This window comes from Neolamprologus multifasciatus, chromosome 2 (assembly GCF_963576455.1).
Source record: "Neolamprologus multifasciatus chromosome 2, fNeoMul1.2, whole genome shotgun sequence".
In the NCBI taxonomy this organism is placed as follows: domain Eukaryota; kingdom Metazoa; phylum Chordata; class Actinopteri; order Cichliformes; family Cichlidae; genus Neolamprologus; species Neolamprologus multifasciatus.
In genome coordinates this window covers 25,827,365-25,841,067 of record NC_140440.1, presented here as the reverse complement: position 1 = coordinate 25,841,067, position 13,703 = coordinate 25,827,365, and the positions used below count along the sequence as shown (strand labels likewise).

General features: G+C 38.7%; 2 protein-coding genes across 4 annotated transcripts; both read right to left on the bottom strand.

Annotated features, from left to right (window-relative positions):
- Positions 1-205: 205 nt before the first annotated feature.
- c1qtnf2 (C1q and TNF related 2) lies at positions 206-8,128 on the bottom strand. Of its 3 annotated transcripts, none has more exons than XR_014876590.1 (4): positions 6,250-8,128; positions 5,682-5,894; positions 2,077-4,498; positions 206-1,757 (listed from the first exon to the last, which is right to left on the bottom strand). XR_014876590.1 is itself a non-coding variant. In XM_085175806.1 (3 exons), exons 1-3 carry the CDS (start codon positions 6,269-6,271, stop codon positions 3,858-3,860), a joined length of 921 nt encoding a protein of 306 aa, XP_085031932.1. In that variant the 5' UTR covers positions 6,272-7,205; the 3' UTR covers positions 207-3,857. The 3 variants fall into 3 exon arrangements, 1 of the variants encoding a protein (XP_085031932.1); XR_014876589.1 differs by having other exon boundaries at positions 208-1,757; positions 5,682-5,939; positions 6,250-7,205; XM_085175806.1 differs by having other exon boundaries at positions 207-4,498; positions 5,682-5,939; positions 6,250-7,205.
- A 116-nt stretch (positions 8,129-8,244) lies between these two features.
- On the bottom strand, positions 8,245-13,082 carry slu7 (SLU7 homolog, splicing factor). Its single transcript, XM_085175755.1, has 15 exons — positions 12,874-13,082; positions 12,486-12,642; positions 12,241-12,394; positions 12,069-12,149; positions 11,751-11,915; positions 11,584-11,649; positions 11,355-11,486; positions 10,727-10,824; positions 10,528-10,595; positions 9,971-10,110; positions 9,454-9,615; positions 9,260-9,361; positions 9,067-9,144; positions 8,847-8,966; positions 8,245-8,761 (listed from the first exon to the last, which is right to left on the bottom strand). Exons 2-15 carry the CDS (start codon positions 12,632-12,634, stop codon positions 8,582-8,584), a joined length of 1,695 nt encoding a protein of 564 aa, XP_085031881.1. The 5' UTR covers positions 12,635-12,642; positions 12,874-13,082; the 3' UTR covers positions 8,245-8,581.
- Positions 13,083-13,703: the final 621 nt, after the last annotated feature.

Sequence of the window (13,703 nt, the reverse complement as noted above, 5' to 3'; positions counted from 1 at the left end):
CTTTAAAGGTCACCGCTAGAACTACAAACGGCCACAGTTCAGCAAAGGATCTCATTTCATTTATTTAATATACAAAATGTTAACGAATGCATATTATATTATATTATATTATATTATATTATATTATATTATATTATATTATATTATATTATATTATATTATATTATATTAAACATTTACCTATCTTTTAAGACAGAAATCCCAGACAGTATTCCCTTTGAGCAAGAATTCCAGTGATTTTGGAAGTGCTGTTATTGAAGTTGTCTATTTAAATGCTATCAAGTGTGAGAGCTAACTGTACAGTGCAGTGAAGAAGTATCGGACCCCTCTTCTTTCTTTCTTTCTTTCTTTCTTTCTTTCTTTCTTTCTTTCTTTCTTTCTTTCTTAATGATCTGAAACATGTAAATATGACAAATATATAACAATAAGAAATACAGAAATTTAAGCTCTACTCTAAGCTTTTCCCCTGTATCAGTACCAAAAAAACACAACAATACACACAGGCTTCAACAGCCTTTATAAACTGTTTATCTGGCACAAGATTTATGCTAACAATTATCTTAAACTGCAAGATATAAAGAGCTTGTGTGTGCTTCTTAAAAACATTGGTTGAATGCTTTGGTCCCCATGATCCCCAAGTAAATGCTGGAACCCGGGGAACCACAAAAGCAGTGAAGCAGATACTGTGCTTTCAGTATGGTATCTGTTTGAATTAGTTTAGGGGAAGGAATAGGATAGGGTCTAGCTGAGGAATTGCTTCAGTATATTTGTTTGATAATGACAACAGCTGTTTAAAGGAAGTTAGATATCACACTGACATTCGTTAAGTGCAAACCTGTGTGAGTCCATTTTGCTAAACATCACTCTTGGCTGATTTTGGGGGATTTAAACTCAGCATCTCTGCATGGGAACATGAGGCTCTATAGTGGTGCATTGGGTTACCTACTGAGCCACTGACAGAGATGAGAGTAAAGCATCATATTTTCACATTTTTGTTGAAGGAAAGTGTTTGATTCAAGTATAACACGTTTTAGAAGTGATTCGGTTATTTTTAGCTAGAGCCATCTAAGTAGGAGAATATACAGCATGCTTCCAGGCTCCAAACAAAAAGGAAGATTTTGCAAACATAAGAACAGGGGAGCTGAGCCTGTATATAAATAAAATGCTGCTTTCTTCCTGTTTACTTAAGAAAGCTGTTATCTGAGTGTTTGTAGCAGAAGCTGTGCCTGCATGAAGCGTACTGCAAAAGATTTGACTCCAAATAGCTATTAACACTTTACATTAAGACTGGGTAAATTGTTTAAATTAGCTCTACACTAACTATTCTAAAATGACGTTTTCAGGTTTGCCATTGATGCATCCGTACTTTTACATAAGCACAAGTTTAAATGCAGAATTGCATTTCTTCCCTGAAGTATCATGGGTTATCGTTACTTTAGTTAAGTAACACATTAGATCAAGTGTGATTAATTGCTTCCATGTGTGATGTGAATACCCACAGATGACTTTGAGACATTTGAGTATAAAACCCCAGTTAAAAATCCCCCTGTGGTCCATGAAATGGTGATGAATGGCCTCTAAAAGTAAAGAAACACAGGAGGTGCAGCATGTTCTTGTGTTTCTCCAATCCTTTGTCTCCTTAATGTAGTCTGTCATTGTCCTGTATTTGGTAACACTTTACAGTATGGCCCACGACTAATTAAATGGAATTGCAGTGGAATGTAGTTTATTTGAAATTACAATGTAATTATATTTACCTACAAATACTTTTTTTTTTTTTTTTTTTTTTTTTTTTTTTTTTTTCCGCCTGTCCCATTTGGTTCTTTAGCCGTCAGAATTGTTGTCTGAAGACCAACAAGGATACCCAATGGATTTATTTTGCCAAATGGATCATCATGGCATTGCCGTATTGGTCCATTTGATCGACCTTTGTTTTTATTATTTATTTTATTTTCAGTTGTTACAGACGGGACAGACATGAGTGAGGGATAGGAAAGGGAGAAAGAAAGAGGAAGGAAAAGAAAAACAGAAGGGGAGAGGGACAGTGAGAAAGGGGGGAAGAAAAAATATCTCTACCTACAAATACTTGAAGTGAGGTACACTGGCATAAGGGGGCAAAAGTGTTTTTGTTTTTTGTTTTTACAGAAAAAAAGAAGTATTTATACTGTAAATACATTTAATTCATGTACAAGTAATTTTAAATAATGCGTAACTTAAATTCACTCTACAATACGGCCAACAACCCAAAAAGCACAATGTACTTATAATTTAAAATGGCACAATTACCAGGAAAGTATGTAGTACTTAAAATTGTTTATGCAGTATTTAAATTTACTCACAGTATCATTTTTGTCTCCTTTCCTGTAAAATACCCAGAAGTTTGACACTACTTAAAATGACTTAAAATGTCATTATTTCTTCTCTCCTGTAAGTTACATGAAGTTGTGTATTACTTAAATTACTCATGTGCTACATAAAATTGTATACATGCAAATACAAATACATCTAAATACATACAAATTATTCTAATGTATCTACCTTTAAGTATTTTTAGGAAAGTTACATTATAATTTAAAACAAAATACCTTAAAATTTGAATTAATTGCAGGAGGATTATGCCCTTAATCACAGATTGTATTATAAAGTGTTAACCTGAATTCTATTAAGCAATTCAGCCCATGAAGCAACCTTAGACTGGAGCATGATGACTTTAAGTGAGAAATAAATGTAAAACTTTCTACAAACACAAAACTGCAGGTTAATATTTATATAATTTGATACGCATGTGATTGGCATGACATGCATATTATTTTATCCTAGTGCATCATTTCTGTTTACAATCATTTATTCATTTCATGACTCGCTGGAAGAAAAACTTTTTGAGTTGAATAAATTTTCAGTTTGTTCAAATAATTTTTTGGGCATAAAAAAGTGATGCAATACGAGTTAATACAAGTGTTCAAGTAAAATGCCATTTAAATTGATAGCATGTGCAAAACTCCAGTGGCGCAATCGGTAGAAATTACATTTAATTAAATTAGTAAAACTCTAAGATGAGTTATTTGATTTCTAAAATGCTTATTCGTTTTATTTAAAAGATGTTAGTTTATAGAATACACTTCTATGTGTCATGAAAGTAATTATGAACTTGAACACAAAAATACACGCCATGTTAATGAACCATACACAAATACTCAAAAACTGTTCCACCTATTTTCCTCCTCTTATCCAATTCAGGGTTGCAGGGGTGTGCTAGAGCGTATCCCAGGTGACAGGCAGGGTACACCCTGGACAATTCGCCAGGGCCAACACAAAGAGAGAGATAACCATTCACACTTATATTCTACCAGCAATTTAGAGTCACCAATTAACCTGACCCACCTAATTGCATGTCTTTGGACTGTGGGAGGAACCTGGAGAGAACATGAAAATTCCACACAGAAACACTCCAGGACAGTGCTAACCAGTTTTGACTCAAAAACACAAACACTGTAAAATAATTTATCTTACAATATAATTTAGATTTTATTTCAAATTGGGTTTTATAATGATTAATAAAGGAAAAAAGGAAAAAAAAAAGAAGAAGGCACTGTGCCATCTCCTATCAAGGAGTTAAAAAAAAGAAACAGAATTAAATTATTTTGGGCTACATAAATTTAAATATTTTAAGAGAAAAGGGGATAATATTTCAGGTAAAATGTTTTTTGTTCACTATTAAGGCTTTGTTGTGTGATTCCTCCAGTTGATTTTCTTTCTTTCCTAGTGCGCCTCCTGGTGACGGATGTCTTAAACAACTGAAATTCCACAAAGCCCAAACTTGTGAAGTTCAATTAGATATAAATCTTCATTACAGTTCATTAATTTTCATCTTGAGCATTTGCTTTTCTATCTGCTTCATTAAGAAATTCCTGGTCAGGGTAGATTAGGAAGCCCGTAAAGGTGCTGTCTGTCCAAAAAGGATCAAAAAAGAGTCCGTTCTGCTCCGAGTAGAAGATCTGCAGCCAGACCTGGTCTGACTCCTTCAGGTGGAGAACAGTAGAACCAGACGCCACGTCATAGTTCCCAGTGTTTGCATCAAATGTTTTGATCTTGTACTGCCCATTGTGAACTAACCCGATGGCAAGATGCTTGTTGGCCAGTGTGATGTCATAGGTAAAGTAATAAACTCCAGGGATAACGCAGACAAACTTCCCGCTGGAGACATTGTAGTGATTCCCTTCATTCAGCAGGATCCGGGTGAAGCGGATGGGCGTGCGCTCTTTAGGATAGCTCTTTGTCACAGCCACAGAGAAAGCTGATCGTGCTTGCTTGCCACAGTTACAACCACCTGGAGCTCCTTCCTCGCCCATGTCACCCACGTCTCCTTTTTGTCCCCAGGTTCCAGATATGCCGGGTTTTCCACATTGTCCTTTCAGTCCCCGAGGTCCGGCCTTGCCAATAATACCCTCACGACCTTTCTCACCCGGTTTGCCTGGGTTCCCAGGTCTCCCTGGATCACCTGATAACACATAAATAATGACAAGATGACAATAAAATAGTATAATCTGGGCACCAGTATAGCTGACATGCTTGAGCAGCTTAGCTATGTTCTTTAAGGCTATTGAAGATGCCCGGGTCCATTTACCATGTGTCTCACCAAGACCTCCTAGCATTCCTGTCTTCTCTTCACTATTCTATCTAAATAAAGGCTAAAAAATCCAAAATCGTGTTTTAAACAAATACTGTGCTCAAAATAAATAAAGGAACACATTTAGTAGAAAATCAGTTAAACTTCTGTGATATTGATCTGGTCAGTTAAATGGCGGAGTTGTGAATCACTTTCAGCTGCTTTGGTGTTCATGAAATTAACAACAGGTGCAGTAGAGGAGCAACAATGAAACGGTTTCCCAAACAGGAATGGTTTTACAGGTGGAAGCCACTGACATTTTCCCTCTGACTGTGTTTTTTCACTACTTTTGCATTTGTCTAGGGTCACTGGTAACAACTGGCAGGATGAGGTGATACCTGGATTCTAGAGGTTCCACGGGTAGTTCAACTCTTGAATGGCACATCACTGTGTGCCATTAACATAAGGTTTGCTGTCATAGAAGAGATTCCAGGGGACAGACAGTTACTCTAGGAGAGCTGGACAGGCCATATAAGGTCCTTAGAGACTGGTGTCTGCTCCTTTGTGCAAAGAGGAACAGGATGAGCAGTGTGAGCAGTGTATCATGGCAAAGCGTGTGGACATGGTGGACTAGCATACCTATTACCCTCATTTTTCCCTATATCTGATTGTTTTCAAAGTGTCCTGTTAATTGTGAGAGTAGTTTAATTGTTTTGATGACCAAAAGCTCTTAAGAGCCTAAAACGTTCCCTGTGAAATTGTCACTGACAAAAGAAAAGAGCATATTAATTGGCATGTTAGGGCTGTTTAGATGTTTTTTGACTTTTCAAAACTTGTGATAATAAATAATAAATCAACAGGCTCCTTTAAGCAACTGAAAAAGGTCTGAATATGAAGCCAATGACCAAAAAAGAGTCAAATGGCAATAAAAACATTCCCTTTACACTTAAGAACTTGCAACTTCAGACATCTGTGCATAGATGTTGGAGAGGTTGTGCTAAAGAAAAATCAGATTATATATGATGTGAAGATCATTCAAGTTCACAGTAACATACAACTAGAGATTAACTACTACCTTGATCTCCCTTCTCTCCCTTCTCTCCATCCTTCCCATCTTGGCCGTCTGTCCCGGGGGGCCCCATGGGGCCCATGACCCCGGGTGATCCAGGGGCTCCTGGGTTCCCTGCAGGCCCCACTGGGCCCGGCAGACTGCAGACCAGCTGGGATGAGTGGATGGTGAAATTCCGACCTCTCTTAGATGGGGGATTTGTTGACTGCGAGACGACAACTGACAGCACATAGATCATCACAAACATCTGGAGCATGATGGGAACTGTAGAGTCACAACGAGGCAAGGGGAAGCAACTGTTTACAACAATTATACTGATTTGAGTTTTGCAACCATTAATCAGATGATGCAAACATCTGGTAAAAGATTCCTGGAGTCAACCAGAGACTAAAACCTAACACAACATGTGGACGGGCATCTAGATGGTGTGGCCATTTTCATGCAATCCCTCAGTAACTAATGACAAATCTGATGCATCTGTTATATGTTCTGGTTACATAAAAGCATGCAGCTTACAGTAGGTTATATAAAGGGAGTGTGTCAGCCATTTTAAAAGCACAGAGTAAGAACTCACCAGTTGAGAAATTATGACTCATGGGTATTTTTCAGCTCTGTCTGAGCCCTTTCTCTGCATCAGCGTGCACAAACCTTCCTACATTTCCAGCATACGATTGAGGCAGCATTCTTCAAGAGAAGCTCTGCAGAGAAATGTGCAGCCCAGAGCCTCCGTAACATCCGCCCTGTTTATGTGAGTGATAGGCCAAAAAAAAAAAAAAATACTTTCACCATGATGTCATTACATTCAAGTCAGTACAACAGCTGAAGCAGTGACACATCAGTGGTTCACAAACTCTGCTGTGAGGAAGCAAGAGATTACACAACGAGGGCTAAAAAGGATAAAGCAGAAACATTTAGCTTGTTACACGTTGTGGATTTAGATACTAATGTCCTCAGAAGTGGTCAAATGTTGCAATAATAGAAAAAGAAAATGAAAAAATGTAGAGCACATCTTACAAAAAACAAGAGACACAAGAAAGAGGAACCACTGAAAAAACACGTCTGCCATTTTTTAGGTTTCTGACTGTGTTCATGTGTAATGCACGTGGATAATGTGTGCACCTGGTTAATGAGGCGCACAAGGACAGACTTCTCCCTGCAGTCTGAGATAAGGAACGCTGGGATTGACCGCTTGTTTTTGGTGTCCTCTTCTCCACCTTGGAACCCTCATCAGGGCTTTCCAGAAAATCACCCAGTGAATGAAGAGGTAGCCATCTCATGTTTGGCATTCATTTTTCAGTTCAGTCCATTAGGTGACGCTCTGGGTGATTTTTTTATTTTTTTATTTTTTTTTTAGGTATTTGAGATTTTAGTCCTTTCCCTTCTTTCCCTCTTTATCTCTGCCCTAGTTATGCTTAACACACGTCTAAGGCTACAAAAAGCTAAATTAAAAAGTGCATAATTATTTCTTTTTTTTTCCAAATAAATTATCCCGAATTGTTCGTCGCTGAACCTTGCAAGGTAAACACACCTTGCAAGGTTCCGTTTATGGTTTTTAAAAGCTTATGCAATAAAATAGTTCTAAAACTCCATTTACATGTGAAAAACCGTGTTACCTAAAATAAAAACTAGACTTTGGGGGCGGGGTCAAAACTAACTGACATGATTTTGTAATCCTGGAAAACGAATTAAAATTAAATACAAATATTGATGAAATGTCTTTAGTTTTTGTTTGTTAGTTTGTTAAAGTTACAGTTTGCCCCCATGAGTTTTTAACTGACATCTTTAATGAGTCTACAAGACTGTGAATTAACTGTTTTCAGAAGCAGCGGGGTTTTTGTGTGAAATTTGAACTGATCTTCTTAAATCTTGCCTCCAGCATTTGCTGTAAAATGATATTTTGCAAGGCTAAAGCTAATATTGAAAAAAGCAAAACATTAAAACAATAAACAATTAAAAAGTAAAGTGAAAAGCACAGGTTCACTGTCGGAACTAACAAGAGAGTCAAAATGAAATTTAAAAACAATAAATAAATAATTAGAAAATACAATAACTATAATAACTCTGGTGGGTATTTTTACAAAGAACTGTGTTTTTAGACCCTGATCACTTACACGGGGATCACTGAGAACATTACATAAACAAGCCATTCCCTACAGCAGGGATTCAGTGAAGGGTAGAAACTAGAAGGGCAGCTTCAGTTTCATTTTGGCCTGTAGTGGAGGTCACTATGAAGTAATCCTCCGCTTTCTCTCCAGATCAGTACTTAAATCGATGAAGTCTCACCTGACAGAAATGTTGGAAATGCCTTTTGAAGAGTTCTTTCCATATTACTTTCTGTTGTTGTGTACTAATTTACAAATCACCCCACATACTTAAGTTTCCTCCATGTCTTTCTTTGGATCTGGAGTCCATAACTGGAAAACACAATATGTATATACAGCTACTGAGGTTCAGCAAAATTAAAAGGATCAGCCGCCCAAGTCATGTTTCCACCCATTGCTCATACCTCATGTACAACCCTCCACCCCCGCAAAAAAAACAAAAAACAACAACAACAAAAAACCATACATTCAGGCAAATGGATTTTATTATAAAAAGAAATGCAGTTACGTTTCTCATGTTTCCTGTAAAGACTGAATTTGAAAGGTAAATAAATACTTTGAAAGTATTTAAATGTCTCCTGTTGAAGCGAAACACCTTTTTTGTTGTTGTTCTACATTTTATGGACATGCAGCTTCAAAACAATGTGTCAACATTAACTTTTACAAAATACTGTACACAGTTTCTCCAGCACTTCTTTCCAAAACACAAAACTTGAGTGAATGTGGGATTTTATATTTTACTGAGCAGCTGCTCTAGTAGAGTCCTTGGGGAGAGTTTAGGGGAATCTGCAGGGACTGAAAAGGTCACTGTCCCAAGAAGGAAGCCATGGGATCATCTGGCCTGCTGCGTTTCATGCGGAAGGCCTCCATTTCCTCCTCAGTGGGCGCCTTTACTTCAAACAAGCTGTTGTACGGCCTCTTCCTCTCATCCAGCTGCATTAGCATCTCCACCTGCTTCACCCGCTTGTCCTCTGCTTCTAGAGCCTGAGAGGGAGACGGTGGTTGGAGGTCAGACACGGAGAAACTCATCAAAACAAACACGGCAGTCAAACAAAAACAAAAACATTACCTTCTTCAGCTTTTCCTTCTTCTTCTCGTCATCCTCCGAATCACTGCTGTCGGAGTCGCGCTTCTTGTTCTTTTTGTTCTTCTTTTTCTTCTTCTTCTCTTTCATCTTATCTTGATGCATCTGGTAATCACGAATATTTTAATAATGAACATTACATTTAAGCTTATTAACATTAACTGCAGCATTTAAAAAAAAAAAAAAAAAAAACAGTGTCCCTCACTTCTAGCAGAGTCTTGGGCTGTTCTTCCTCCTGTGGCTCAGTTATTGCCTCTTCAAATGGAGTGCACTCTGAGTTGTTCTGCAGGGGGTCATAAACAAACACAGTCAGAAAGTGAGAAATCTGTGACCACTTTATAAACTGATATCCTATCCATCAAACAAACGCTTCAAATACTCTCAGTAAATGTACTTACAATTCCAATTCCAGCTGATCCTGTGCAGTAACTCTGTTTGACCATGGAGTGGCAACACTTGTACCCCCAGAAGCCGTCTTTCCAGTAGGAACCCCAAATACACTAACGAGGAGATATGATCTTGATTTTAGGATAAAACATAAATAAAATGTAACAAAATTAGCCACACCTTTGCTACTGTCTGCCCTTCTTACAGTGTGGTTGTTGATGAGCACGTCCTCCTCATATTTGGAGCGAGCAACAGCCTTTTCGAGTCCTTTCAGCACAGCGCCGTGACGCGAATACTCCACGTAGTCCTCCGTCTGGGCCAACAGCAACTCCCGTGGTGGTGCATCCAAATGCTCCTGGCCTCCATACTGATTGTCACACACAAAAAGCAGAAACGTCATCAGTAAAGCCCAGACTGTGACTGATATGAAGTTCGGTCTGATATATCAGCCAATCTTTTTTTTCTTTCTGATATCCCTAATATTTTTAGTCATTTCTCCTTTACACAGCTGATCCAAGCCCGACTTCTCAGATCAACTGGTTGTTTGTGGCGTTGACTCTGCAGTCAACGCCACAAACAAGCTGCAGAGTGCCATCCGGTGGACAAACTATGCAACATCTGCACTCATAAGATGGTTGAAGAAAGTTTCTCCCATCTCTTATGTACAGTTCACTCTTCCTGGCCTCATCCTGTTGCTAAATGAATATATATCAGCCGTGTACCTTCTCCAGGATGCTCTCCCTCTGTTCTTCTTTGAAGTCCTCCTTCTTGACCTTGAAGGAGCGATGCAGCAGCTCCAGTTTGGTGGGGTCAGCCTGCAGATGCACCTCGGAGCCTTTCTCATAAGCCTCCCAGGCAAACACTGTCACGAGTCAATGACAATTACTACAAATTACACTCTGTGGTCCTATCAGATAAGAAAAAGCCTTTACTAAGTAACTAAGATCCTGCCTTTTGGTGTCTCATATATAACATACGTGTGACAGGAGAGGCACTCTTTAATTTAGCCATGTCTAAATAGATGTATAGATGTTAACCACTATTGTTAGCAGGCTGCTTTTTATTTTTTGCAGCTGATTTTTACTCTATAAATGCTGATTTTTCTACTTTTGGTAACCTATTATAATCCAGTCAAACATTCAACAGTTTTGGTCACAGTGGCCAAAAATGAATAAATCTCTAGACTCATTTCCAATATAAGTAAAGTCATACTTCCAAAACCTAAAGAGTTAAGGTTGTGAGGTGTTTGAAAAGAAGGAACCATAACTTTAGGACTTACATTGTGTTTGAGCCATGGAAATTGTGGCTCCACTGTAGCGAACAAAGTTGTCTCCAGCGTACCCCACTCTGTTACACAAAACAGTTCAAAAATGATTTCAGTGTCCACTCAGTTACTCCGAGATTATTTATACTATTCCTCTGTTGATTTTAATTAAAAAACAAACAAACAACAACAAAAAAACAAACCCATAACTTACTCATCAGGGTTCTTGCCAGTGTTCGAGTACGGGTTCTCTCTCATTGCTCGTGTCTTTGGATCATAGTACGCTGAATTTGGATCCAGATTTCTCAAGTACTGTGAAAAACAGACACGAGGAGTTCAGATTACAGAGAAATTAGTAAACTGCAGTACCCCATCGTTCATACACAGGACTGCTGAAAAGTCATTTGATTTTATTATATTTTGCTTGAAAACAAACATGAAGGAAGCGTGAAAACACGAATGAAACAAAACATGACGCAAAAACAGAGTCTGTGTAACTGCAACAGCCCTCTGAATCAAAATTTGGTATAACTGCCTTTATTCATTAACATAGCCTGAACTCTCTTAGACAGCCTTCTTGTATTTTCTGTAAGTTGTCTTCAGTAATAATTTTCCAGCCTGCTTGAAGGACATTCAAAGCTTTTTCATGTTCACAATTTAAATAAGATCTCGATACAACTGTCTCCTTGTAAGAAAAATATAAAAGGAACATAGTGTGGCTCACAGCTTTTACACAATAATGTGGGCAGTAACACTGTGTTCTGTATTCATTTTATCCCTGTGTACACAGTTTATCATCAGAAAAAGCACAAATGACTCATGTTTTACTACGTGGCTCTTACTTTAGCTGTGTCTTCTCTGATACGCAGATTCCTGACAGTGATTCGTCTCTTGGAGTCAAAGTTCTGACCGGGCATGTCGATGTCATCTGCATATTTGTCTTCATCCTCATCTTCACTGTCATGTTCCCGCTCCTACAAAGAATGTAAGGTTATTAAACTGCAGTCTGATATTTGCCTCCAAAACTGGGAAAAATGTATTATTACCATGTTAATATGAGTGAGCACTTACAGTCTGGTCCAGTTTTCCCGAGGCCAACTCATCCTGAAGTTTCTGTGCTTTCAGTGTCCTTTTGGCCTGAGAAACAAATAAGAATTCAGTCATGTGGTGGTGGACCACAACAACATCGGCTTACCAATGTTTTGACCTCTGGAGTTCAGTCATGCTGGTCTGCTTACCAGATCTACTTTGGCGTACTCTTCAACAATGCGCTGATGTTCCTCGGGGTCGTAGCCATTCCAGCGATCACGCTTTCCATCATAGTCCATGGTGAGCTGGATCTGAGAGTGTTCATCTGGAGCAATCCCTGTTCCTGTAAATTTGGCACCAACTTTTCTGGGTCGCTGGTGGGACAAAATAAAAGGTAAGACGCTAACTTAGTACAAATAATATAACAATAATAATAATAATAATACTCCTTTGATATCCAGGATAAGCAAACCCTGAATATTAATTTGTTCCAGCAGATAACTGTAAAACTGTTTCATCGGTTTTACCTCCAAGCAGTCTTTCTTCTTGTGTGTCATGGCACCACAGTTTTCACAAGCCCCTTTACGGAACTTAGTTGCAACTGCACTCTGTGTGGAGACACAAAGTGAAGCTTTTAGATTTTGTGGCAATATATCTACTTCTGTGTCCACATGAGAGAAAAACTCGCCTCATTCTCACCTCCTGCACTCCTCTCTTGTACCACTCTCCGATTGCTGAGTACTGCTTCTCATTCTCACTCTGTGGTCTTTGATGCTTTAGTGTGGGCCTTTTTGATGGATCGATGTACCACGGCACTGATGAAATGTACTGTGGGATGTGGGGGTTTATGTCCCTGTAGGACAGATGCGTTCACGTTACATATAACACCATTCCTTCCATCAGCTGCCTGAAAGCACACACTTTCTGCACAGGCACAAACTTACTTTCCCTCCTCGTCCACCTCAGCTGGAGCGTTTCCCAGCTTTCTCTGCTCCTCCAGCTCCTTCTTCTTCCTCCAGTCCTCTCTGGTCATCTTCTTGGGCTCATCCAGGCCCACGATCCCCTCCGAGTTAACGTTGGTCTGCTCGGTCATGACTGAACCTGCCGCCAGAAACACGCCGCCGGGGACACCGTCACGGGTTTAGTATAAACACCCGTTCTACTCACCTACACTCAGCAATTATGTGTTTCACTTCTTAAAACAAAGGCTAAAACTACAGTTTTTATTGCAGTATTGGCCAAACTAGCTGTTTAACTGCCGAATGACGTACACGTAGAAGAGGCATTTTACTTAATTTCTTTGAAAATTCATAAACCAATTCACTCACTTACCTTGATAAGGCTCCACAAATAAACTTGATGTTTATATTCCTTCCGTAAAATCAGCAACTTTCCCTGTATTTGACCCCTTTTTTTAAAACTCGTCGGTTCTGTTTTGACTAAAATGCGATCGTCGCCATTTTACATCAGCTATAGTTACGTCACGTCCTTTCTGTGGAGTCGCTGCCGGAAACAGCGACTTCTAGAGGACAGTCAGAGTACAGCACCTGAACCGCAAGAAAACAGGTGGTCTTTACTTTCTTTTACTTGGGAAATTTCATTCCCAATAGTCGAAGCAAGTTAGTTTCTAACCCTTTATTTGAATGTGTTTTGATCTGATATCTCAAGTCTAAAAAAGCATAGCTTAAACTGTATTGTTAAAATTCACTCAGAAGTGTTTCTCTGAAGAACTGTGTCAGTTTTGTGCAACATTTAGTCGCTAATGTGGCTTTAATTTACGATTTCTCCTAGTGAAATGAACTTGTGTGTCTGTACATAATTACTGACCACGTACTCATTATTACAAATCTCTAATCAGCTAGCCACATGGCAGCACCTGAGTGTATTTAAGCATGTAGAAATATTAAATCTGGCTGCCAATAAAAAATAGTAATAGTGTCCATTCTTGTATGACACCATGTACCCATCTTCTGATGACTGCTTAATGGTGTCACGTCACAAAGCTCAAATCCTCACAAACTGATTTCTTGAGCATGATGACTTAAGACAGCTCTGAAAGCATAAAGGTGGTCCAACAATGTGTATGTGTATAAAAGATGCTTCATAAAAGGTTCTTCCAGTTATATGTGGACAGATCCTTGGATACTGAGATCCAGTAAGTA

What these genes read in the sequence shown, in the direction of transcription:
- slu7 (XM_085175755.1), bottom strand. Translation starts at nt 12,634, where the DNA reads ATGACCGAGCAGACCAACGTTAACTCGGAGGGGATCGTGGGCCTGGAT. An exon ending in CGGGAAAACTGGACCAGACT is followed by an intron (nt 11,487 to 11,583) that starts GTAAGTGCTCAC and finishes CATTCTTTGTAG; the next exon opens with GAGCGGGAACATGACAGTGA. An exon ending in AGCCCAAGACTCTGCTAGAA is followed by an intron (nt 8,967 to 9,066) that starts GTGAGGGACACT and finishes CGTGATTACCAG; the next exon opens with ATGCATCAAGATAAGATGAA.
- c1qtnf2 (XM_085175806.1), bottom strand. Translation starts at nt 6,271, where the DNA reads ATGAGTCATAATTTCTCAACTG. An exon ending in GAGTCATAATTTCTCAACTG is followed by an intron (nt 5,940 to 6,249) that starts GTGAGTTCTTAC and finishes GTGACTCTACAG; the next exon opens with TTCCCATCATGCTCCAGATG. An exon ending in GGGAGAGAAGGGAGATCAAG is followed by an intron (nt 4,499 to 5,681) that starts GTAGTAGTTAAT and finishes ATGTGTTATCAG; the next exon opens with GTGATCCAGGGAGACCTGGG.